This window comes from Schistocerca cancellata, chromosome 3 (assembly GCF_023864275.1).
Source record: "Schistocerca cancellata isolate TAMUIC-IGC-003103 chromosome 3, iqSchCanc2.1, whole genome shotgun sequence".
NCBI classification, from domain to species: domain Eukaryota; kingdom Metazoa; phylum Arthropoda; class Insecta; order Orthoptera; family Acrididae; genus Schistocerca; species Schistocerca cancellata.
In genome coordinates this window covers 185948817-185976470 of record NC_064628.1, presented here as the reverse complement: position 1 = coordinate 185976470, position 27654 = coordinate 185948817, and the positions used below count along the sequence as shown (strand labels likewise).

At 40.4% G+C, this 27654-nt stretch overlaps 1 protein-coding gene across 1 annotated transcript in view; it reads left to right on the top strand.

Annotated features, from left to right (window-relative positions):
- Positions 1 to 27654, top strand: part of LOC126174805 (death-associated protein kinase dapk-1-like) — a 286891-nt gene that overhangs the window by 34848 nt on the left and 224389 nt on the right. The window contains exon 5 of the mRNA XM_049921178.1: positions 18321 to 18517. Within this exon, the coding sequence (XP_049777135.1) occupies positions 18321 to 18517 (197 nt within the window). The remainder of the gene's footprint in view (positions 1 to 18320; positions 18518 to 27654) is intronic.

Below are 27654 nucleotides of genomic sequence, written 5' to 3'. Positions count from 1 at the left end.
AGTCTATCTCTTTTAGGCTATCATTGAATTTTTTAAGGCCCTGTTCATTTATTATCCTAAAAGATTTCCAAGAATGCTCGGAACTGTTGCACACACTGGCGTAATTGAGCCTAAGCAATTGACCACCATGATCAGAAAGGCCAAGGATTGGATGTACAGTGATCTCATTGTATTTAGACTTATCTATAAATATATTATCTATCAGACTTTTACTGTTAACAGTAATCCTAGTTGGGAAATCTACTATTGCCATCAGATTATAAGACTCCATTAAATGTACTAAATCAGCTTTACTATTGCTCTCATTTAGGAAATCAACATTAAAGTCACCAGTAATTATCAAGTTCTTGGACTTTGAGTACAGTATGGATAATAAAGAATCTAAGTGCTTAAGAAATACATTCAAATTCCCTGAGGGAGAGATATACAGTGCTAACACTACAGCCATGAAGTCATTTACAGTAATCTCAACACCACATACTTCAATTTGTTGCTCTATACAATGGCTCTTTAAATCTAATGCATTGTAAGACATGTTGTTTTTTACATAAATTACCACTCCACCTTTTTCCATGATGGTTCTAGAGTAATGCGCTGCCTGACAGTAACCACTTAGCTGTAACCTTTCAATATCTTTCACATGGTGTTCACTAAAACATATTACATCAGTATCTTTTATTCCTTGTGGTTCCTCTAACAGAACAGTAATGTCATTTACTTTATTACCAAGTCCTCCCACATTTTGGTGAAAAATCGTCATTTCTTTGGAATTAGAGACAGATCTAAACTTTTGCCTAAAAAATTATCGGTAGCTACAGACACAGTACGTTCATTACTAACAATTTCCTGAAACATTTGAGTTTGAAACCGAGTCTGACTTGATGGTTGGAGCCATTCAAGTGCGATTGGTTCCAACTTTGGGGTACATTTGTGGACTTCTTCCAATATTTTTGTTTTTAAGAGGGTACCTAATGCTTTTTTTCCTGATCTGTTCAGGTGCATACCGTGTCTTGTAAATAATTCTCGTCCAAAACTGCTTACATCTACAACACAAGTATTTTTAAAATGCTTACACAACTTTTTTAACTTAGAGTTCGTTTGTGAGATAGTCTCATTTACACAGGACTGTGGAATTAAGTCATGTCTCTTTGGAATGTTCACAACAAATACCTTAGACTGATGAAGCGCCGATATTTTCTTCCTGGGCGACTGTATGGCATCATTCCCTTCGTTGCAGGCAACGTTGTTTGAGCCACCTATTAAGAACACACACTCGTTTTTTACTTTTTCAGGATCACACCCCGCGACAACTTCTTGAAGTTTAGCACCTGGCTTCACAATTCCACAAACATCGGCAGCATTAAAACTGCTTTTCACTATATCAGCCATGCCTCTACCATGACTATCAGCGAAAATGTGAAAACGATTTGTTGATGTTTCACTCACAGCAGACTGGATCACACCACTGCCACTTTCATTGCTGTTAACTGAACGTTGTGGCTTTGGAAGATCAAACCTAACCTTTTTCCGATAGCTTATCGACACACTCTTCTTACGATTGTTTTCACTTTCAGTGAGACTATTACTAGAACAAAGTACATCAAAATTGTTTACATACTCGAACCTCGAAACATTTGCTGTACACGAATTTTTAGTGCCGATTGTTTGACGCTTGTTGTGTACTACCTTCCATTCTGATGATTTATCAGCGTCATTTTGCACCAATGTAGCCATGTTCTCGCGAAAGTTTTTGTCCTTCTGTCTGTTTTGAAGCAATGGATCCATGTTTCGCTTCGACTTCAGTTCCATATTTTCGGACTTCAGGCTGTCGATTTCTATTCTTAGACTGCTGATTACACATTGTAAACTAGCAATACGCTCATTATACTTTAATAATTCACTTTTGCAACTTACACACGAATTTTTAACGGCTTCACTGTAACTTATTTTTGGAGTAAAATTGCGGATATCTACACACGCCGCCATCTTGAACCTGCCAGTGTCTGTTCAATACATACTGTATTATTCTGCAAGAACTGTGAACTGTGTGGCTAGGTTTTTACTGCTCATAGATATTCAATAGTAAACTGTTGTAGCAGTATGCTAATGTTTGCCTGCAACCTATTAATGGGGCTTATCAAAATTTGACAATAGTTGACTGGCCATATAACTGTGTAAAATTGAGGGTTGTGAACAGTGAAAGTAAAGAACTGTGGAACGCCACTGTGCAACTGTTGGCTACATCATTTACAGTAATCAGTGTTGAACTTTCAACCCCCATTTTTTAGCCAGTATAACAACACAGTACATCGACACTGAGGACTAACAGTGAAGAAATAAAGCAGGTGATTGTCACAAAGGGAGTGAGACAGGGCTGTAGCCTGTTCCTGACATCATTCAATCTGTACATTGAGGAAGAAGTAAAAGAAACCAAAGAAAAATTTTAAGAGGTAATTAAAGTTCAGAGAGAAGAAATAAAAAGCTTAATTTTTGCCTACAACACTGTAAGGCCTTCAGTTACAGCAAAGGACTGGGGAGGAGCATTTGAACAGAATGAACAGTAAGTTGAAATGAGGCTATAAGATGAACATCAGCAAAAACAGAATGAGGGTCATGAAATGTAGTCAGATTAAACCAGGTGATGCTGAGAGAATTAGATTTGGAAAAAAGAGAATTAGATTTGGAAAAAAGAGAATTAGATTTGGAAATGAGGCACTTAAGGTAATACATGAACTTTGCTGGTTGGCCAGTAAAATAACTGATGACGCACGAAGTAAATAGGATATAAATGTAGACTGGCAATAACAAGGAAAGTATTTCCAAGGAAGAGAAATTTGGTAACATCGAATGTATATTTAAATGTTAGGAAGTCTTCTCGAAGATGTTCATCTGGTGTGCAGCCACGTATAGAAGTTGAAACATGGACAATAAGCAATCCAGATAAAAAGAGTATAGAAGCTTAAATGTGGTGCTACAGAAGAACACTGAAGATTAGATGGGGAAATGGCATAATTAATCTACATCTACATGGTTACTCTGCAATTCACACTTAAGTGCCTGCCAGAGGGTTCATCGAACCATTTTCATACTACTTCTCTACCTTTCCACTCTCAAATGACACGTGGGAAATAGGAGGTATGAGTAGAACTGGCTAGAAAAGAAACATGGCATAACTTGGCCAAAAGAAGGGATAAGTTGATGGAACACATCCTGAGACAGCAATGTATCACCAGTTTAGTGTTGGAGGGAAGCGTGGAGGGTAAAAATCATAGAGGGGGACGTAGAGATGAATACAGGAAGCAGGTTTAAAAGGAGTACTATGTTGCAGTACTTATTCATAGATGAAGATGTTTGCACAGGATATAGTAGCTTGGAGAGCTACATCAAACCAGTCTTAGGAGTGAAGACCACAACAACAAACAAGATAAAATGAGCAGTGACTTAAGGTTGTATAACTAATAGCTTTACAATTATGAAATGGCAGAAGTATCATTACTATTTTATAGGAGAGCAGTTCACTGTGAAAAAGGATTCCCTGAGTTTACGTAAAAATATCAAGGAAATGAAATACTCTGATTGGAATAATTAACAGACTAATGGACTACTTTAGTGAAATTATGAATTTTTGGAAACAGATTTTGGAAATAAACTGTGTAACACAAAAAATGAGCACCCTGAAGGGGAGAAGGAAATGAAATAAAACTTCACCAAATGAGAAGGTATGTGTGTTATTTAAGTAATTATAAACTCAAGTCCAATTTACAAAGAACTTGGCATTTTTATTTATTTTATTTAGCTTATGGCATTTAAGTACATTTCAGTATTTGATCAGTTAATCTACATTACATAACATTACATATATTCACAGACAAACATCTTGTTTTTGTATATCTTCAATTAATTTTTAGGATGACATGTAGAATTCTTCAAAGTTCCCACTGAACATTGTAGCACTGCATTCATCTCTGATGTGTTGGATGGTCTGCTTATGCACACAACAGTCACAGGCTGGAGAAGACAGCAGCCCCCATTTGAAGAGTGGGTCAGCACATCTTCCATGGCCAGTTCTTAGTCAGTTCAGAGTTGACCAGATCTTGCAGGGCTGATCAAACCCAGGAACTGCCTCAGTAATACAAGGCATTAGGCGGCAAGTTGTTGGAGCATTTTGGAGCCATTCTTTTCTCCGAGTTGATGTCAGTCCCAATGAGGTTGTTGAGAGCAAGAGGAGGACGTCTTGAATGAAACCTCTTGATACTCAGATCAGGTATATCAATGTGTACCGGTAGTTCAGGGTTTGCTTCAATCTTGCTGTATTCCCTGACCAAAGCAGGATCTCGTCATATTTTTGGGGGTGGTATATGACTCAGGACAGGTAGCCATATGTTAGGTGTAGACCCAACAGTTCTTGAAATAATGCGCATGGTGTTGTGAAGTTCAACATTGAATTTGTTCACATGGCTACTGTTTAGCCGTGCTGGTGCGCAGTACTCCGCCTCAGAGTATACTAGGCTCAGCGCAGACATCCTCAGAGTTGTTGCTGTTGATCTCCAGGTGGTTCCATAGAGTTTATGGATGAGGTTGTTTCTTGTTTTCACCTTGGGAGCTGCTTTTGTAAGGTGTGATTTAAATGACAAGATTCTGTCTTACGTGACCCCTAAGTACTGTGGCTCCTTGATGTGGTTGAGGTGTGTGTCGCCAAAGTGTACTTCCATAACTCTGTCGGTTTCTCTGTTATTGAGATGGAAGCAAGTTACCTCTGTCTTTGTGGCATTACACCTAAGCCTCCAATTACAGAAGTATGCTGCCAGGGCAGACAGATTGAATGTCACGGTTTCTTCCATTGAATCAGAATTGGTGTGCTTTGTTGCAATGCCCCAGTCATCAGTGTAGCCAAATTTCCCACAAGCTGTTTCTGGCATGTCAGCAATGTATAGACTGAAAAGCAGTGGGGCTAATACTGAGCCTTGAGGTAAGCCATTTTGAAGGAATTTCTGGCTCCTGACTTTGTTTCCCATGATGACTTGCAATCCTCTGTTACTAATCATATTACCAATAAGCTTTGTTACTTTTTGACAGGGAATTATTTTCATCAGTTTATAGAGTAGGCCTTGCCTCCAGGTGGTATCATAGGCTGCTGACAAGTCAGTGAAGGCCACAGATGTTTTTAATTTCTTTTGGAATCCTGCTTCAATATGTGTTGTAAGGGCCAGGACTTGGTCTGCACAGCTTTGGTTGGGATGAAAGCCGGCTTGTTCGACTGGGATGGCCTTGAGTATTGTCTGACCAATCCTGCTAAGTAGTACTCATTCCAGAAGTTTGTACACCATGCTAAGCAGTGCTATGGGCCGGTAGTTTTGTGGAAGATTTCCCGGTTTACCTGACTTTAGGAGGGAGATTATCTTCACACATTTAAGTTCTTGTGGTACGTTTCCTGTCTGCAGTAGTGATGTGAAGAACTTTGCTAACCATATTTTCGTATATTTGCCATATTCGATAAGAAACTCTGGGAGGATGTCATCTGAGCCGGGGGCTTTACCTGGTGTTGTGTTCTTTATTGCTGCCGAGATCTCTTCGGGAGTGATGTCGCATGAATATTTTGTGTCAACACTGGCTGTTGCTTTTAGCTTTCTAAGTTCACGTTTAATGCGTATTGTTGCCTCTCGGTGGTTTACCCCTTTAGATGTTTTAACAGTGTGCAGAGCAATTTTGTTAGGTGTTGTGGGGTTTTCTTCTTGAGTGATACCGCTCGCTCCTAGTTTTCAAAGCGGGAATCTTGCTTTTCTGGTGGATGCTTTAAAGTCCATAGCCCGAGTAATTTCCATCTACTTCTGTTGTGCAGTATCAAGGCTGTGTATGAGTTTATCTGCTATTTCTCTGTCACCACTGCTTTGGTACTCATTATACAGTTCCTCACATTTCTCATCCCAGACTGGAATGTATTCTTTGCGGTATCCCCTAGGTAATTGCTTTTTTGCTGTTCTGATGACTGCTCCCACAAATCTTTTATAGCTATCAGCAGATGGACAGATCCATCCCAGGCATTTATCGAGGTCTTCAGAGTAAGCTTTCCAATCTGCTTTTTGTAGGTTCCATCTAGGTCGAGGAGCTAAGGTTATCAATGGAATACTTGTGCCGATTTCTACTAGGACTGGACGGTGTTGACTATGACGGAAATCTGGCAAAACATTTTGGCTTGTGTTGACCAGCCAGTGATTTTCATCAGCTGTGACAAAGCATAGGTCTGGGTCATACTCATGTTTCCAAGCTGCTGATCTAAAGCAACCGTGACCTTTAGAATTGAAAATGAGGTGGATGTTGTTTTCCTCTGCCCAGTTTGCTAAGGCTTCACCATTTGTTTCGGTTATTCTGTATCGCCATTGCTTGTGGTGGCTGTTAAAGTCTCCCACAAAGACCATGGGATGGTGGTGTGATTAGAGAACATCTGTTACTTATGGCCAGTTCACCAATTTTGGTTACCACAGAGTAGATTTTGTCATTTGTGGAAGTGGATATCAGGTGAGTGTTCTCTGCGTTTTTTGTGTGGGTTTCCTGTAGGGCAACCACATCAATGTTGTGCTTAGTCAATAACTTTTGAAGAATTTGGCATTTAGTTTTACTAATACCCTCAATGTTCAATTGGCTTTTGATGTGATTATGAGCCATTTCCTCTCAGTTATATACTTCTCAAATAGCAAGGAGATCTAGAAAGATTATCAACTGCCAGTTTTGTTGCCTCCTTAGCACCACCCAGGGGTTACGTGTGAGGCAAATTTCAGGTTTGCACCCACAGACGTTGAAGCAACATAAACCCCCTGGCAATGTGGATCACTCATAAGTGTGATGTTGCACCCCATCATGCCTGGATTTACACACTGATTCAGTTGGGAAGGGTGTCATAAAAGTGTTGTATCCCCTCCTGAGGCAAGAGGATGTACAACTGTTGTAACTAGTCATTTCTATCGTTGATGGTGGCTCTGGGATGGAGGTGATGTTCTGGTCCCATATGCTCTATCGGAGAGAGATTTGGAGATCTTGTTGACCACAGGAGTACCTCATCTTTACACAGACAGTTCATAGAGACATGTGTTATGTGTGGACAAGCATTGTCCTGTTGAGAAATGGCACTGCAGTAGGGCCACTTGAAGATGACAACATACTGTTATGCCATCAGAGTTCCATCAATCACAACTATGATCTGAATTCATATTCTGTGGCTCCCCACACCATGTTGCAAGAAATAATACCACTGTGACCCTCCAAAACATTGGAAGTATGGGACATCTCCTCAAGTCGCTACCATACTTGTTGATGATAGTCACGTGGGAACCACACTTCATCATTGAACACAACGTGAAATCATTAATAAGCAGACCTCTCCAGATGCAGCTGTTTGCATTGTGGTGCTAATGAACTGGGATAGTAATTCCCTAGTCCCACTGCTAATCTCTGACTAATGATATGAAATGACACAGAATGCTGCAGGGAGTTACTAGTTCTTGGATGCCAGGCATAGACGTGTATGGTTTATGATGTGCTTGATGCTCAGTATGGTGATCCTCTCTTGTGGTGGTCAGACGTGGTCGACTGAAACCTTGACGAGTACATCTGCACTCGTGTGCCCATACAGTCCAACATTGGGCCACTGTCACATCCAAATGCCCCACCAATCTGGATATTGCATAATTTGATCGCTGTCCAAATGAAGATGCACAATAAGGTGAAACTCGTGTCAGGTGCTGATAACACTATCTAACATGAGTATGCAGAATTTCCATGTTGTCCACTATGATCCCCCAAGATCTGATGCTGTTCATGTCCCTTGTGTATCCTACCAGGTCTGGTAACAACACTAGTGCGTTCTGGAGGCTGTTGTGTCTGTCGCAGAGCATTGCAACTCTAACCATTTACATACCTACTGATGTTGTGTACAAGTATGAAGTTACACTGTCTTCTGGGTGCTTAGTTTTTTTTTTTTAATTTTTTTTTTTCTCTCCAGTCAGTGTAATTACATATTAAGATGGTAACATTATAGAACACGAAAATTTTAAATGTGCGTAGCTTCTGAAATATGAAGTTTTTGGAAAATATTAGTTTGTTGGAAAGAGGTGAATGAGGGCTTTCACCTTCTCATGATCTGCAAGCATATTCAATGACAAATATTTGTTTAAATAAAATATTTTGAGTCAAAATAACTACAGTATGTTGCAGCAGCTATCAGTGATGGAAAAATTATACAGTGAATAATAACATTTTATGAGACCTTGCTTGAATAAGAAATTGAATAATTAGTGTAACTATTATATATTTACCAGACAAGGAAAAAACATTATTGGCATCAGAAGTATTGTAGGAGCAAGTAGTATAGCCCCACTTTTCTCTTTTACAACTAGGAACACATGATTCTGTGTCATGGGCCTTAGAAGTTCTGACAGTGGCATCTGGAACTTCATCTCAGAGCATAGTCAGTCCTGAGTACAAAATCATGTACTGTTTTGGAATAACAATCGTACATGTATTGTTATGTACTTTATCTATTGTACAAAGTTCATATCAGTCACATGTATCCTGCTTGTTGTTGCACTTTACATAAAAAATGTTTATATTACACTATTCATAACATTTATATTTGTAACTTATCTTTTAGTTGTGAGTGTTAGTTTACAGAGAATATGATGTTTATTTAAGAAGCAAGTAAATTACTTTTTGTTTCACTGATATTTGTTTATTGCTACCAGGCTTTTGACTTATGAGGTCATCATTAGGAAGCAACTGACCAGTGTCCACAAAGTCACTAGCATGCAAAAAAACAAACCTTGAAAACAGAAGATATAAATTAACTGCATGGAATCTTTAGCCATGAAATTGTTTAGCAAATGTAAAATCGAGTACTCATCAATCACGAAGTGTGCCATATGTGTTAAGACAGTTAGCGGCTTTTAGTTAGTCTGCTGTGGTACAATAGCTTAGAGAAATAATTTGGAAGTGGACAAATTACAGTGTAAATGGTGGGCACTATACATGTGACACATTTCAGTGCGAAAAACACATGGATTCTAATACAACTTAATACTGACACAGTATTTTTGCTATGATTTTGTGCACTATGTGGACACAAGTAACTATATACTGTGCTGGATGATGGTACGGATAAAAGAATATTAAATTATGGTTTACAGAATTAATGACACCTAAACGGTACAAAATGAATGAAGACTGTATGAATTTATTATGCTATCTGGAGGGAGAGTCCAAAATGTATAAATTCTGTTGTGAATATGCAACATTGAAGTTGAGATCCAGCTTTATGTATGTGACTGATTTACTGAATCGTGTAAAACTTCAGAGTGAGGATGTGGTCAGCAGTATCTGATCAATTAGAACCAAGAGATGGTTTTATGCTAAAAGCTTATTTGTTACAAATGTGTCCAGGCATAGTTTTCTTTCCTGTGTTGTCTAATGTAGAACATATGAGTTTCCTAACACTTCAAGTCAGTAAGAAAATGACACAAAACTCTCACCTCATTCATAATGATCAATTTCTAACTGAGCACATACCCACTCTTCAGCTTGACATGACCTAATAAACCAGTCACCCACTCATGACTTCACGTACACTGGTCTATATTCATCCCCACATACCACAAACTGATACTACAAAGTTGTGTCATTTAGGTTTTGTTTTGTTTTCCATTCAGTCTCTCATCATATTATTATGTGCTTATTGTGCCTTTGCTCATTTGGAATGTCCAGACTTTCTTTTCTAGAATTCAGTTTTCATACATTTTGTAGGTCTACTGTAACTAGTGGTTATCATCCTTTATGATCATTCATATATACCTGGTACCATGATGTAAGTGTCTTTTATGCCTTACATTGTTTTCTCTGCAAACCTTTGTCTTGAGGTACCTGTTAGGCCACAGTATTGCACTATCAGACAAATGTAGCTACACACTGCCTTATTTACTTGTTATTGCCAAAAACATATCCGTGTTAATGTCATATCTTTCATCTCATCCCTGATACTTAATGTAAACAATGCACATCTTTGTTTTGTAGCATCATTGTAAGCTGTCAGTGTATTTGAACATGTCAAGTCATTGTGTAATCGAAGTGTTCAATGGAAAACTGGTGACGGTAATCCACCTTTGATGCTGTGTTTTTGTGATTGTGTTTGTAACACTGGGATATGTTTATCATGATGATAATGTGTGTTACATGTAAAATAATGAAAAGCAATGAGGACACAGCCACTGTAAGTACTTGTGCTATAAGCTCTAATGCAATTTCCAGCTTGTATTGTCTTTATTTCCTTCTGAATATTTCTCAGTTAAAATATTTTCTCTCTGGAGCACAATGGCATGCAAAGCACCCAACTCTGCATAAGGGTTAGTTTTCACGAAAGTGAGGTGTCGCAGGATGTGGGTACTGCGATGTTTGCGTACGTCTGGTTAAGGGTAACCATTAATACGCGCTCATCTGGAGATAGATTTGGCCGACCGTATTTACTCGAAGCTAAGCCGCACTCGAATCTAAGCCACACCTGAAAAATGAGACTCGAAATCAAGGAAAAAAACAAAAAAATTCCCGAATCTAAGCCGCACCTGAAATTTGAGTCTCGAAATTCAAGGGGAGAGAAAAGTTTTAGGCCGCACCTATAAATCGAAACAAAGTTGGTGCATTGTAATATGAGACACAATTTAGGTCGAATGAATGACAATACAGCTACAGTAATTTGGTTCGAGTCGTAAGCTTAGCAGTTAAGCTTTACCAGGTAGCCATTGCTATGCGTCAGGCGCATTTATACGGGTACCCTTCCCTTTTCATGTGCTTTGTCTGGTTTGAATTGATTGCTTATTCTTCTTTGATCTGATAAGTGCCGTTCTCTTTGCTTTAGGTGTTACGTCACTCTTAAGCTGAAAATGCATTACTGTACTGTGTCATGCATTGTTTGTCGCATTCTGATAATTTGTGTTAATGACCTGTCGCCGCTCGCGGCATGGCTTGCTTTTGTGCACGCTACCGCCGCCTACAATTAAAAAACAAAAGAGAGGAATCGTCTCATTAGCGAAACAATGGCAAGAGACTGCTATTTGTTGTTACTTACACTGCTGCTTTCTTCGATAATGATCAACAAGAACCAAATAATAGACTGCGTATGATAGAAGATGTTCTGAACGAGAGTTTAGCGAAAATTTTTCTCCGTTTGAAAATCTTTGCAGACGCCTCTTTAGTACATTACATTCTGCACAGAAATTAGAGTCATCTTAGATTTAAAAATCTAGTCAATTGCCGTGCTTCATTTCTGACTGTACCACTATTAGGCATAAGAATAATACGAATATAAATATGACATGATATGTATATTCTTCCACGTTTGCTGTTGTCTCACTCAAGTTTCGTAGTTTATTAGGCAGACAGGATTTAAATGAGATAGCAGCAAACACGAAAGAATACCGTATTTACGCGAATCTAAGCCGCACTTTTTTTCCAATTTTTGTAATCCAAAAAACCGTCTGCGGCTTAGAATCGAGTTCAAAGTAAGCGGAAGTTCTGAAATATGTTGGTAGGTGCCGCCACAACTAACTTCTGCCGTCGAATATATGTAGCGCTACACAAGCATGCTTTGCAGGCACAAAGATAAATACTGGCGCCAAAACCTCTGCGTCAGTAAATAAATTTAAAAAAGGCGGAAGACGAGCTTTTTTCTCCGCCCCGAATTTCGACCACTGCATATTCATACATTATCCAACGAAGTAAATACAAATTCCGTATTGTTCATCTTCGAGTGTAGCAGCTTTTCAATGTACTACGAAAGTCTGACTGGCAAGACTGTTTGCGATGTTTGTCAGTATGGCCAATTCTACGTTCTGAATTTTTTCCTACCTGTGAGAAGAGATGGTTGCTAATGGGAACTTTTGTGAATCACATGCAGTATTGTCTTCACCGTAAGAATAATACGAATATAAAAATTTTGCCATGTATTCTTTCGTGTTTGCTGCTATCTCATTTAAATCCTGTCTGGCTAATAGACTACGAAACTAGAGTGAGACAACAGCAAACGCGGAAGTATACACATATCATGTTTATATTCTTATGCCTAATAGGGATACAGTCAGAAATGAAGCACGGCAATTGACTAGATTTTTGAATCTAAGATGACTAATTTCTGTGCAGAAAGTAATGTACTAAAGAGGCGTCTGCAAAGATTTTCAAACGGAGAAAAATTTTCGCTAAACTCTCGTTCAGAACATATTCTATCATACGCAGTTTATTACGTGGTTGTTGTTGATCATTAACAAAGAAAGCAGCAGTGTAAATAACAACAAATAGCAGTCTCTTGCCATTGTTTCGCTACTGAGACAATTCCTCTCTTTTTTTTTTTTATTGTAAGCGGCGGTAGCACGCACAAAAGCAAACCATGCCGCGAGCGGCGACAGGTCGTAAACATTCATTATCAGAATGCGACAAACAATGCATGACACAGTACAGTAATGCATTTTCAGCTCTGAGTGACGTAAACACCTATAACAAAGAGAACAGCACTTATCAGATCAAAGAAAAATAAGCAATCAATTCAAACGTGAAAAACGAAGGGTACCTGTATAAATACGGACGGAGCGCCTGACGCATAGCAATGGTTACCTGGTAAAGCTTAACTGCTAAGCTTACAGCTCGAACCAAACTACTGTAGCTGTATCGTCATTCATTCGACCTAAATTGTGTCTCACATTACAATGGACCAACTTTGTTTCGCTTTGGAGGTGCAGCCTAAAACTTCTCTCCCCTTGAATTTCGAGTCTCAAATTTCAGGTGCGGCTTAGATTCGGGAAAATTTTTTTTCCTTAATTTCGAGTCTCGTTTTTCAGGTGCGGCTTAGATTCGAGTGCGGCTTAAATTCGAGTAAATACGGTACATGGCAAAATGTTTATATTCGTGTTACTCTTATGGTGAAGAGAATACTGCATGTGATTCACAATACATAAAAGTTCCTATTGGCAACCACCTCTTCTCACAGGTAGGAAAAAATTCAGAACGTAGAGTTGGCCATATTGACAAACATCCCAACAGTCTTGCCAGTCGGATTTTTGTAGTACATTGAAATGCTGCTACATTCGAAGATGAACAATACGGAATTTGTAATTACTTCGTTGGATTATGTATGAAAATGCGGTGGTCGAAACTCGGGGCAGAGAAAAAAGCTCGTCTTCCACCCTTTTTTATAATTTATTTACTGACGCAGAGGTTTTGGCGTCAGTATTTATCTTTGTGCCTGCAAAAGCATGCCTGTGTAGCACTACATATATTCGACGGCAGAACTTAGGTGTGGCGGCACCTACCAACATTTTTCAGAACTTTCGCTTACTTTGCACTCGATTCTAAGCCGCAGGTGGTTTTTTGGATTACAAAAACCGGAAAAAAAGTGCGGCTTAGATTCGAGTTAATGCGGTAAGTCGAACAAGGGGTAGCAATTTGAAGGGCAGGGGAAAAAAAGTGGTAAGGCAAGAGCCAAGGGGAAAAAAACCTCTGTGATAGTTAGGTTGGGTGGTAAGAGCAGTAACAGATGTCTTGCTGCATGTGATAGGTCATGCAAAGCTAGGATTTGTTAGTAGTGGGTATCATGCATGTTGATACCTTTGACGTTGTGCGGTGGTGTTTCTCGGCGGCTGCCGCTGGGTGCCGGTGTTGAGCTCTCGTCAGCAACCTGCAGTGGTTAAGTTTATTATCGTTTTTGTGTCCAATAGGTCATATATCGGATGCACAGTGTAGGGTGATGTTGACAAATTGTTTGTGCGTCAGTGGGCGAGCTTGTCTGTGTCCCTGCTGTGGCCTGTTAGTTGGCTGCAATAGCAGCTGGTAATTACCAGTCAGTGTTGCTGATATTCAGGGGCTTGCCGACATTTGTCGCTTGTTAGTGTATGTTAGCTTACCTTAGGTGGCTATGCCCTAGCTAGTAGTGTCTCTGGCTGCTTGTGCTTCTACCTGTGGTTGTGATCATAGTTTCCCAGAGTGAGAATGAAAGGATTGTTCGAGTGTCTCGAGTTCCTGTATACTCATGTGGCATGTTTCTTGAATACTTCCTTGAGGGTTTCAATGCGGTATTCTCAGTGCAGAACCACGGTGTGTGTGTAGCGTGGAGCATTGCTAATGATTCGTAGCACTTTGTTCTGTATGATCTGCAGGCAGCGCAGTAGTGTAGGAGCTGCATATCCCCAGACGGGAGCTGCGTATGTTATCAGAGGTCTAATCAGTGTCATGTATATGGACCTTGACACCCTCCTATTTAGTGTGCTTTCTCTGTTGAGCATTGGGTAGAGCTGTTTGAGCCTCGCGTGTGCTCTGTTGGCAACGTACTCGATGTGGTCCCCCCATATAAGTTTCCGGTCCAGCCAGACACCTAGGTATCTGACTTTCTCTCGGAAACGTATTGGGTGTGTATGTATTGTTATCGGTTTGCTGTATTGATGTTTGCGCAGTAGTTTCAGTCTGTGTGTAAACAGAACTGCTTCGCACTTGTCGACATTTACTTTAATATGCCATTGCTCCAACCAAGGCTCGGCTGTTCTGAGTGATGTCTGTATTCGTGAATTAATGTTTGACGGTTTCCAGTCTTGCGCGATGATGGTGGTGTCATTCGTGCAGATGGCTAACGTCGTGTTTTGTGTTGCTGGGAAGTCATAAATGTACAGGTTGAACAAGATGGGCCCTAGGATGCTTCCTTGGGGTACTCCAGTTTGGATACCATGTTGTGTTGATTGTTTATCCTACATGTTAGTGTTGAAACATCTGTTTGTGAGATATGAGTGTATGAGATGTACGAGTTCGTCTGGGAAACCAGCTTTGCTTAGTTTGCGTATGAGGCCATTGTGCCAGAGACGGTTGAAAGCTTTTTCGATGTCCAGGAACATGTCCCCTGTGGCTTTGTTCATGTTGTAGCCTTGTGTTATATGTTCGACTATGCGGAGGAGTTGTTGTCTTGTCGAGTGGTGATTCCTAAAGCCGAATTCCTCCAGTCTTAGGGCGTCATTGGCGATGCAGTGCCTAGTGATACGTTTTAACATTACCTTCTCAAAAATCTTGCTGAGCGAACACAGCAGACTGATGGGTCAGTAATTTTGTGGGAGGGAGTGGTCTTTCCCAGGCTTCCTGAACGTCAGGGCCTTGGCCGCCTTCCAAAAGTTAGGGAAGTGTTGGTGTTTTAGGATGGCATTCGTTAAGTGTGTAAGGTATTCTACGGCTTTATCCATGAACTCCTGGAGGACACGGTTTTGAATGCCATCAGGCCCAGGGGCTTTCCTAGTGTTGGTGTGCTTGATAGCCCATGTGATTTCATTTGTGCTAGTGCGTCTAATTTTGTTGTGCGAGGGCTGGGCTACAAGTTGTGTAACCTCTTTGTCCGTTTCAAGTGTGAATACTGGATCTGAGGGAGGCAGATTCGGCATGAAGGACACTGGAAGTGTTGCGGCCGTAAGCTCTGGCTTCTCCATTGCAGAGTAAGCTGGGCTGTCTGGTCCTTGCAGTGTGGGAATGTAATGTTTCTCCCTGGTGAAGTGTTTGGCTAGCTTCCACATGCCAGGATGTGTGGTATCTAGCCTAGCGAGTTTCTGTCCCCATTTTTCGTTTTTGTATCTTTGTATTTTATTCCGTATTATGCCCTGGGGTCTGTTGACAAGCAGTTTATAGAATGGGTGCCTGGTACGCTGCCAGTATCTCCTGAGGTGGTTCCTCATTGAGATAAGGCCCGGGATCTCCTGGGGCAGGGCCGTCAAGTGTTTTTTGGTGTTCTATATGGAATGGCGTCAGTCATTACATCTTGGACGGCGGTTGTGAGAGCCTCCACAGCCTCATCAACTGGTATTTATCATAGGTTTTATAATTTTTAAGGTAGTATGTCTGCTATTTAAGGACAATGTATTCCAGGGCTGTAGATACAGTAGATTTACTTCAGTGTAAGATTGGTTAGGCATGAGTTTGAAAAACAGTCCAACTTTGTCAGCATTAAATATGTCACATATTTGTATTGTACTGTCAGACCTAATAAGACACTATTTTCGTGGCAGATACTTTATCTTTGTAAACAGATCCAACCTCACCACAGATTTTATGGTGTACAGTTCCAGGATGTCCTCCAAACCTATGTGGAGCCACCCCGTAGTTCTAGTAAAATTTTCTGTTTTCATCTTGCTCACAATGTCTATAGCCTTTGCTTGACTTACTGCACAACACCAAACAAATCTAGGGTGGCTTCATTATGTATTTTTGATGTCATACTCTGTTGCCATTATACTATACAGTCACAAAATACAAAAGTAATAAAATGATAGCAGTATTGAAAGGAAAGATTGCTGCTCTCCACATAGAGGAGGTTCTGAGTTGGAGATGGGCACAGTGGAAAAGAATGCTAGAGATTCTAAGCGTTTGGAGTAACTCCTTCATCAGACATAGAAACCTCACATATATGTGCACAGGCACAACTCACACGTACATTTACATCTAAATCTAAATTCTGCAAACCACCGTGAGTTGCATGGCAAAGGGTACATCCTATTATACCACTCATTTCTTCATGTTCCATTTATGTATGGAGCTAGGGAAGAATGATTGTTTGAATGCCTCTGTACATGCAGTAATTATTCTAATCTTTTCCCACAATTCCTATGTGAGTGATACGTAGGGGTTGTATTGTATTCCTAGAGTCATCATTTAAAGCCGGTTCTGGAAACTTTGTTAATAGACTTTCTCAGGATGGTTTATGTCTATCTTCAACAGTCTTCCAGTTCAGGTCCTTCAGTATCTCTGTAACACTCTCCCATAGGTTAAAGAAACCTGTGACCATTTGCGCTGCCCTTCTCTGTATCCATTCAGTATCCCTTGTTAATTATACTTGGTACGGGTCCCACGCACTTGAGCATTATTCTAGGATAGGTCCCACGAGTGATTTGTAAGCAATCTCCTTTGTAGACTGATTGCACTTCCCCAATAAACTGAAGTCTACCACCTGGCCACTGTCATCTCTGGTAGCTAAGGCTTGACTGCAACTTTGTCTGAGATGGTTAACAATCTAGCTGGGATGGCAGAGGTATGGGCAATGCATGGGGCAGGGAGGCAGAAGTATAGCAGGATAGGGGTGGTGTGAGGCAGAAGCTAGTGTTGCAGGGACAAGAAAGGTCTGTTATATACAGTGTGGGGAGGCGGTGCTTGGAGTGGGGGGAAACAGAAGAGAAGATTAGAGAAATTGAGAAGGGATAAGGACTATGCAGTGAGATCAGGAAAGAGGGATAAGCAGATGGAGGACGGGGACTTGTGAATACTGAGGCTAAGGGGGTTGTGGTAATGAAAGATATTTCTCAGAGGGAGTTCCCACATGTGCAGTTCAAAAAATCTCAGGCTGGTGGAATAATCCAGATGGCACAGGTTGGGAATCATGGCACAGGTTGTGAATCAGTTGTTAAAGTAACACACATCGTGTTGGGAGGCATGCTCAACAACTGGCTAGTCCAGCTGTCTCTTGGGTACAATTTGGTAGATAATGGTAGATCAGATGTTTGCTTTCACAGGTGGTCCTGCCTTGATGTGGTAGGAGATGCCCGTGACAGGACTGGAGTAGGTGGTACAGGAAGATGTGTGGGACATGGAGAAGGGGTGTCATGTGGAAATTTTTGCAGCACTAAAGCAAAGGAGTGTTTTACATGGGTGTGTGTTAAGAGGTTTCACCATACTGCATTCACACTGCATGTATGCTGTAATATAATGTGTGGTTTTTTTTGTACAGTTTTCATAATAATCGCTCTCTAAATGGTAATTTAATAAGTTTTATGCTTTTCTACCATTATTACACTAAAAAAACTATGTTAATGTCTATGGTTTGGTAAAAATTACAGTTCATGTGATATTTGTATTTAAGTGATTCTCTCATACGGTGGCCACTATTTACATTGTCATTTATAAATTTTCAACTTCTTTATTTATACACTTATGCCACAGTATAGAAAGTAAAATCTGTTAACCATTGTGATGTACTGTATTTGACAGATAACACAAAAAATGAGCACTCAGTGTAACACTTTGTATATGATCTCACAAGCAAAGATTCTAAGCAGTTGGTTTTTATCTTCAGTTTCCAAGGTTTAGTTTCTTGCACATTAAAGTCTTTGTGAATACTAGACCTTATCTGATGATTGCCTAGTCAACTTCTTGCTGAAAAAATTAAAAAAAAAATAGTTGATCAAAGCACAGTCTGTTTGCTTTTCACCCTGCAATATTAAATTGTTCTGCCAGGTACAGACCAAAAAATCCGTTAACATGACAGAATTTATTTACAGCCTGAAAATATACTTCTTGTTGGTGGAGGACTACAGCTGAAGTTGGTGGACTTAGGACTTTCACAGGAACTTGAGCCTGGTACACATCTACGAACCACTCTGGCAACCCCAGAATTCGCAGCACCTGAGATTGTCGGTTACGAGCCTCTCTCCTTAGCTACTGATATGTGGGCACTTGGTGTCATCACATACCTCATGTAAGTTGCAGGTGTTGCAGTTTCTTAAGAAAGTTTAGAAATAATGCAAATTTAGGAGACAAAAAAAAATTTTTGTTCTTCCTCCCACATTGGTGAATGAATCTTCTAACAAGGAAGAGCAACAGTATAAGATTTTTATTTAATTTATTTAGTTGCTTCAGTTGTGTGTTTCAGTATCATATCTGTGATACCTTGTTATGATGTGGAACATGTCAGTCATTTTACATGTATGATAAATTTTTGTAATGAAAATAAAGCTGCTTGCTGACAATTTCCATTACTGGCTTTAACATTTATCTTATTTATATTCAAGTAGTGTAGTGCCTCACTGCTTCATTCACATATACTGCATGGTCTGAACAGACTTTTTCTGTTTCTGTTTAATCGAGTTTTTATGTTGTTCACAAATTGCAACACCTTCTAAAGTTTTCACCCTAATGAAGGGCGTAGAGGCATGGTCTTTTCCGAATTTACATCTGACTAAAATGTGATTCTGGCAGCTGGAGTCAAAGTCTCTTGTTAATGATGCTTTTGCATTCTTGTGGTGATATTTCTATAGAAACTTTCATTACCTAACACATATTTATTTACATATAACTGAGCAGGGAAATACCAGTTTTCAAAGTTTAAAAATGTTTTAATTTTATGAAACATTTTCCTAAAAATTTGCATTCCTTACTTCACCACCTTAGGGGTTGAATTTCCAAAAATACTGAAACTCATATTTTTATTGTTATTTTTAACTGAGAAGTCAAATATTGATTTTCATAGAGGTAGCTTTCAAAATGCTTTAATATTTGTTTAGTTATCATTTACTTCTAAAAATATTTTTCACCCACAGTTTTACCCCCTTAATAGTTGAATTTCCAAAAATGCTGAACACAATTTTTTTTTTAAAGTTCTGTCAGTATTCAAATACCAGTATTTGTAGTTATAGGTTCAAAATTGGCTTAATAGTGACGGACCTTCAAAAATCCTTTCATTCCCTATTTAACCCCTTGGAGCTGAATTTGAACAATCCATTTGTAAACACCTGCAGTATAAGATCCACTCCCTCTACAAATTTCAAGTTTCTATCCATGGTGTTTTGGGCTGGGCAATGATGATAGATATAGATAAACAATGGCCAATGTGAGTTTTGAGGTAGGCCATCAAATATTATCCTTACAACTTATTTCTGTGCAGTGAATACTATATATTTGTAGATTTGCCACAGAACATTACAGTATTCTTTATGACAGTAGTGAATGAAAATATGCAAAGTAAGGTAACCTTTTGCCCACTTTCATCATTGAAATCAGCATGCACATAGAGCATAGGTTGTTGAATTAGTGTTTGATAACATCTATAATACAGCATTACCAATTAAGGTTCTTACAAATATGTACTCCCAGAATGTTTTAATATTCAGTTTTATGTACATTTCACACATTATTGTTATCAGTTGTGTTATGTCTTGCATTTTATTGAATTTATTTCACTGATTATTTTCTAAGTTAATCTATAGACCATTTACAAAAAATGAATTGATATTTTTTTGAAACATTTCTTTGGTCATTCACTCTGCTAGAGAACTACTTAGTACGGAAAATGTGGTGGGAATCAAATGAACTGGTAAACTAAGTAGGGATAATTAATAGGCTGATAAACTAGTGCTGCCCTAGAACTAAGGAAATGGTTTAAGCAAACATAGAAATGGACACAAATCTCTAAACTTGAAAAAGCATGATAATAAACAACTTTGAAAGAAGTACAGAAAGTAGAAAAGGTATCTTTGGAATAAGAAGAATTGTTTAAGATTTTAAAGTTAAACAAAATATTAAAGAAATTAACTGTCCCTTTTATTGTTCTCTTAACCATTTTTGAATGCTATGTGATTACCTCCAGATTTTGTTGGAATACTGTGCCTTGATGTATCATATAAATTCTATTAAAGAAGTGGCACCTGCTAATCTCAAATGAAAGAAAAAGTAGCTTCACAGTATAGGCAAGTAGAAAGAAGCAGCACAGGAATTCTTTGAGCACTATAAATTACCCAAATGATACATCATCTCCCACAGATTTTATGAAGATGTATTAAAGTGAACATGAAAACTATTTATCTTCAGTAGTGTAGCTACAGTTAATAATAGATCTAATTAGTCTTCCTACAAAACCACCAGTTTTAAGGTCACAAATTAATGTACAAAAATTCAGCTCAGACTGACTCAGCAGCCAGGCCACCATATAATCTGTTGAATAGCCTGAATATACACGGCCTAAAAAAAGAAAGTGAGACGATGTCTACATCTACATCTGTATCTATACTCTGCAAACAACTGTGATGTACACATCAATGCAACTTCGTAATGTACACATCAGCTGGTGTTATAACTAGGAATAACACAATAAATATATCACCATTCCAAGGTTTATTTTCACAGCACTGATACAAATGCTTCTGTTACCAGGCACAAAGTTGTAGACGAACACTTTATGGAAAATTATAGAAATTGATGGTGGTTATATCAGTGTCAAGGAAGTGCAAGTGAAATGCAGAATTCCGGCGGAAATCACAAGTCCATTTCATGCTAAGCCTTATGAACATTGAAGTCCAAGTTCCAGTATGGCATTTGGATTCTAAATCCATAGCGCAATCAAATCAACATCGAACAGCAGATCTACCGCAGCATAGCACTTCCAAGTTGTGGAGTGGAAACATAGCATGATGAGAACTGACTTGTAGACTTCAGGAGCAATGTTAAATAAGGCTCCTTATTTAATGGAGCCAGTGGCTGGGGTCCCTGTATATTCTGGGGGGTCAATCGCTGTGTGTTATGGGAGGCTGTGTTTTGAAGCGCGCATATGCTAAGGCAGCCTGTGATGTTAGCAGTGGGCCGCGCAGGGAGAAGTGCAGTGAATGATGCATTTTGTGGCATGGAGCACACACTGCTCGGTGTGGAGATTTAATAGTGGTGGATGCCACACACCTTCCCCCTAGGGGAAGCAGGGAAGCACCTGCTGTAAATGCAGCAGTGTTGGTGACTCAGAGCACAGGAGCATATGGACGAAAACGCCCCGGCCGGGAGTGAAGGTTGTACCGTGTGGACCTCAGCAGCAGAGCCAGTGGAGAAGGAGCAACCAGTGGCATGTCTTCATCTTCATTTAGAATTACTCATTGTTGGTGACAGGACAACATCTCATAGGCTGGAAAGTGCAGCCTGAGGGGCTGGGAGATGTCTGGGATAAGGTGCTCTTTTAGGGGTGTGGTGTTGATCAGCTGGATGTGGACAAAAGGCATGTATAAGTCTGGTGTTACTCTGGATGTGTGTCTTTGGGTAGGATGGGAACCAGGTGATTGGTAATGGTGGTTCTGAGACGGGGACGGAAAAACTGTTGGGAAACTATTTGGGGGTGAAATTGATTGGCATGTCGCAGAGCCTCCTGGTCCAGAAGCTGCACTCCAAAGACCTTCTGGCCCTGGTGCTGGACAGTTGTTACCGGAATCCAGGGTGGTTGCCAGCCAGATCCTTTTGTCCACAGTAAAGTCTCAGGATGGAACTTGGAAGCAGGCAATGGTGGTGCTGGCCTTGGCATTGGCTTGATCAGGCTTAAGAGGGCTGCAATCTGTGTAGAAGTTCCACAAGACTTGTATCTGATGGGTGTGGACATGTAACTGCTCAAAAGAAAGTTAGTGATGCATCATTGGAGTGATCCTGGAGGTATTTCTTCATCTGAGTTTTGAAATTGCATACCATCCTCTCAGGTTCTCCATTCGATTGTGGATGGAAGGGGGTGTTGGAATGTGGCGAATGCCATGCTGGTCACAGAAACCACAAAACTCCTCACTATGGAATTGTGGACCATTGCCAGTTACGAGCACTTCCGGCAGATCTTCAAACACAATTTTTTTTTTCTAAGGTCATGATGGTGTTGGCATTGCATTGGACAATGTACAGAAATTGCGAGTAAGCATCACCCACTATCAAGAACATAATGTTAAACACTGCACCGGCAAACTCAGTGTGTACCAGCTCCCAAGGATGAGCATATGGTGGCCAAGAAGCAAATGAATGTTGTGGGGGTGCCTGCTGGCTTTGGCAGGATGAACATGTTGGGGTGAGTCTTTCAGTCTCCTGGTTCATGCCCGGCCAGTAAGTGAACCTGTGAGCCAGCAGTTTAGTTCAGGATACCCCCTCAGTGATGTTGGTGCAATAGTGCAGGACGTAAAGAATAAGGAATGACTATTCATGGGTGTCCCTTGTTGGAAACAAGTAGAATTACTCCCTTGATCAACGTGAGCTGATGGCAGGCATTAAAAGAACTGACGGAATGCTGCAGAAGCCTTGGGAGATTGTCGTTCTGGCCATCCATGAAGTATGTGACTCCAGACTTGTTGAGAATACCTCATCACTACCGGTTGCGTCTGTGACCCGGGAGCTGGTAATGGGAAAAGAATCTATGGTGGCTTCTGCTTCTTCATCAGTGTGAAAACACAGAATTTCTTCTTTTTTGAACTCTGTATCGGGTCGCCATGGAAGACGGGAGAGGACATCAATGTTCGCATGCTCAGTCGTGTTGCAGAAGTGAATCTCATACTGGTAGCATGCCAGAAATAAAACCCAGTGCTGGAGTTAGTGAACAGTCCTGTCTGGAATCTTCACTGCTGGATTGAATAAGATGATCAGCAGTTTATGGTCTGTGATGAGGTGAAACTTTGTGCCAAACCAAAATGTGGTATTTCTATAATACGAAGATGATGGCCAGCATTTCTTTTTCTATTTGGGAGTACCTGTGTTGGGTGTCAGTCAATGTTTTCGATGCACCTCCCTGTGTGCCAGGACCACCCCGACACCTGTATCAGGTGCGTCTGTTGCAATAACTATCTGCTTTCTGGATCAAAACGTGCAAGGCACAGGATCGTCAAAAACTGGGATTTCATCCTGTGGGAGGCATGCTCACAAGCTGATGTTCACCGGAAAGGCAAACCTTTTTTGCATAACTGGGACAAGGACACAGTTTCTGTTGCTGCTGCAGGTAAGAACTTTTGATAATACAATATCATCCCCAGAAAGGAATGAAGTTGCTTAAGTGATATTGGTCTGGGAAGTTTGATTCTGGCTTCGACAAATGCCCAAGATGAAGATTATGTGGCTAAGGTACTCAGTCTCAGGCTGGAAAAACAACATTTTTCTTTCCTGCATTTTAGGCCAGTCGCCCTTAAGATCTGAATAAAGATTTCAGATTGTGAACGTGTTCCTCTGTGGTTCTCCCTGTTCCAGTGATGTCATCTAAATAGTTAATGCATTCATCTTCATTAAGTACTAATTGTTCCAAGAATCATTTAAAAATGGCAGGAGTACTTGTTATACCAAACATTAGGCATTTCAAACGATGAAGCCCATGCGGCATTTTAAGTGTAAGAAACTATTGAGATTCTGCATCAAGGGGAAGTTAGTGGTATACATCCTCTAGGTCTGTCTTAGAGAAGAAGTTTCCACCTTTTAATTTTGACAGTAATTCTTACGGCTTCCGAATAAGATATGTCTCAATGTCTGACTGGGCATTGACAGTTATTTTAAAATTACCGCACAGGCGGATCTTCCCTGATGGCTTTCACACTATGACTAATTGGGGAGCCCATTGACTAGAAGGAATAAACTCTAGACCTCTAATTGCAATTAGACAATACAATTCTTCCTTTACTTGGTCTGTGAGAGCAAACCTAACAGCATGGGCTCGAAAGTACCAAGGCTGTGCATTGTGTTTCAGAGCGATATGCACCTCAAAATCCTTTGTGGTGCTGAGTTCTGGGGTGAACAGGTCCTCATAATCCTAGCAAAGTGTCTGAGGTTGGAACATCTTTGGATACCAAATTCACAGAATCTCCTATTGAAAATCCAAATTTCTGGAAAGAGTGAAGTCCAAACAAGTTCTCACTGTTAACGACTTAGAGGGTAATTTGGTGGGTGATGTTATGAAATGTCATCAGCAGTTCAACTTGGCTATGTACTGGGATGGTATGTTCATTATAAACCATTAGAAGTCTCTTTGTTTTTTGCAAGGGAGGAGGTCCAAGTTTCAAATAGGTACAATAATTCAGAATGCTCACAGCTGCACCAGTGTCTACTTGTAATATAAATGGTTTCTCTGCAATTTGCACTTCTGTTAAAAGCTTATTGGAGATCTCTTGATGGTCAATAGTGGCTACCAGATTAACAGTCATCTGTTTGGCAGGAGGTTGTCTTGCCTGACGGGAGTTACGACATACAGAAGTTAAATTGCCATTGGTAGAACAGGTTTTGGAATAGGCCCATATGTCAGGGCAGTCTTTGCGTTGATGTTTTCTAAAACGATCAGGACATTATGACAATCATTTCGGTACCCAAGACTGGTTTGATTGACTCGAGTGGGGTGGAGGGCGTTGTTGGTTAATGGTACGGTGTCCTGCCTGTAAAGTTGCTACTTCCAAATCACCATTAGTATGGCCATTGGTTGCTGGCTTGAATGAGTTTACATTAATAGCTACTATGTCAATCCATGACTCCAGTTTCTTGCTTGCTGCTCAGGTCACTTCAAAGCTTTGTGCTAAGTTCAAAACTTTGTCAAATGACAGGTCTTCGAGTTGAAGTGCCTTGTGCTGGAAATCCCTGTCTGGAGTACCCCGGGTGATCATGTCCCCGATCATTTCTTCTGCACATGACTCCATACTTTTAGGGGTAACAAAATGACATTTTTTCCCTAAAACTTGCAACTCCATGGCCCATTCTCTAAGAGTCAGGTTTGGCTGTTTCTTGCACTGGTAGAATGCTACCCAGGAGGAAATAACATGGGTATGCCACTGGTAATATTTAGTCTGCAACGAATGAATATTTGGAAAGATGAGGTCTGAAGGCTTAGATAAGGGAGCTAATTTGCACAGTAGCAAGTCAGTCTCAGGTTTTGACTATGACGAAAATAAAGATTTCATGAGGCTGGCATCAGTTACCCTGAATACATGGAAATGCTCCAGTAATCTTGATTCATAGGCTTCCCAGTCCCCTAAAGTCTCATCAAAGGAAGGAAAAGGCAGCACTTGTTGTGTTGCTTGCACCTGCAGTGAGCTTTGAAGAAGTGGTTGGAGGGTATTCAGTAGCAACTTCCAGCTGATGAATAAATTGTGTGAGTAGAAATTCCAATGTAGATGATTGCTGGCTCATCTCCATTTTATTGTGTTATACGTAGGAATAAAACATTATCACCATTCTATGGTTTATTGACACAACACTGATACAAACAATTCTGTTACCAAGTGCCAAGTTGTAGGTGAACAATTTATGGAAAATTATATAAATTGATGGTGGTTATACCAATGTCCAAGAAGTGCAACTGAAATTTGGCAGAAATCACAAGTCCATTGACACACTAAGCCTAGTGAACATTGAAGTCCAAGTTTGAGGTTAGCATTCAGATTCTAAGTCCAGAGCGCAGCTGAATCAACTTCGAACAACAGGTCCATCGGAGCGTAGCACTTCAAAGTTGAGGGGTAGAAACAAAGCTTGATGAAGACTGGCTTGTAGATATCAGGAGCAGTGTTAAATAAGGCTCCGTAGTTAATTGAGCTGGCAACTGGGGTTGCTGTATATTCTGAGTGGCTAATTGCTGAGCGTTATGAGAGGCCAATTGCTGTGTTTCGAAACATGCACGCATGAAGGCAGCTTGTGATGTTAGCAGCGGGCTGTGCACAGAGAAGTGCAACCAACTATGCATTTCTCGGCCGCATGTAATGGAGAGCACCACTGCTCGGTGCGGAGATTTAATAGTTGTGGATACCACAGTTGGTAAGTAACTGATTAGAGTTGTCTGAGACAGAATGGCCACCATCAGTGTGCATAAGTGTTGTTCATGTTCATTGTTGTTACTAGACCTGATATGCTGTATAAGGGTTATGAACAGTGTCAGATACTGAGTGGCCACTGCAGAGGACACAGAGGTGCCACATACTTGTATGATACAGTGTTATCAGTTCGTGATAGAGTTTGAAAGAGGCATTATTGTGGTTCTGCATGTGGCCAGCAGATTGAATCACACAATGTCCAGATTTTTGGGGCATTCAGATGTGATAGTGGTCCACTGTTGTACTGCATGGGAATATGAGCTCTGGCATACTCGTCATCAATGTCCCAGTCAACCATTCTGATCACCATAAGGGAGGATAACCGTATTGTGCATCAAGCACATTTTAAAACATCCCCCTGCATGTGCTACCAAAAAATGAGTAATGGACCCACTGCAGCATTCTGTATCATCTTGCACCATGGGTTGGATACAGCGGGAGCCACACTAGTGAATTAACATCCCATGAATAGACGTCTGTAAAAGCCATGGGACTGTGTTTGGAGCAGTGCTGTGACTGTGAAGCATGGACTGCTGATGCAAGGCATCACATTGTCTTCATTGATGAATTACAATTCTACATTAAGCTGGAAGACCATCATTGGCAAGTATGGTGGCAAGCTTATGGAAAGGCTAGTTCTTCCACAGTTTTGGAGGTGTACAGCAGTATTACTCCTGGTGTCACAGTATGGCGAGGCATCGGTTATGATATCACGTCGCAATTGGTAGTGACTGATAAACTGTGGTGGCACAACAGTACGACAGAAAGATCCTGTGCCTCATTTGTTACCTCTCATGACCGTGCTTGTCAACACATGACATGTGTCTCTATGAACTGTCTGTGTAATGTTGAGGTACTCCTGTGGCCTGTAAGATCCTGATATCTATACATGATAGAACATGTTTGGAATTCTATCCCAGTGCCAGTAACCAGTATATCAAGGACCTGTTACAACACTTGTGGGCCGGCCTGCCTCAGAAAGGATAGAACAGCTTTGACACCCTTAATACCCATATGAATCAGTGCATTCATCCATGTCACAGGGGTACTTCATAATACTGATAGGTGGGCTCACACTGCCAAGTTCTGTGCAAATTTTACTTGATTTTGTAATCACTGAAATAACGTCCCTGAAATAACATCACATCTCCTCTCATCTTAAAAAGTTTTATTTCATTTCCTCCTCTCCTTGTCAGGCAATGTAGTTTTCACCTTGCCATTGGTGTTAACGTCAAGAATAGCGTTTTCTTGCAGTGGCAGGTGTATACACTGATGTTCCTAA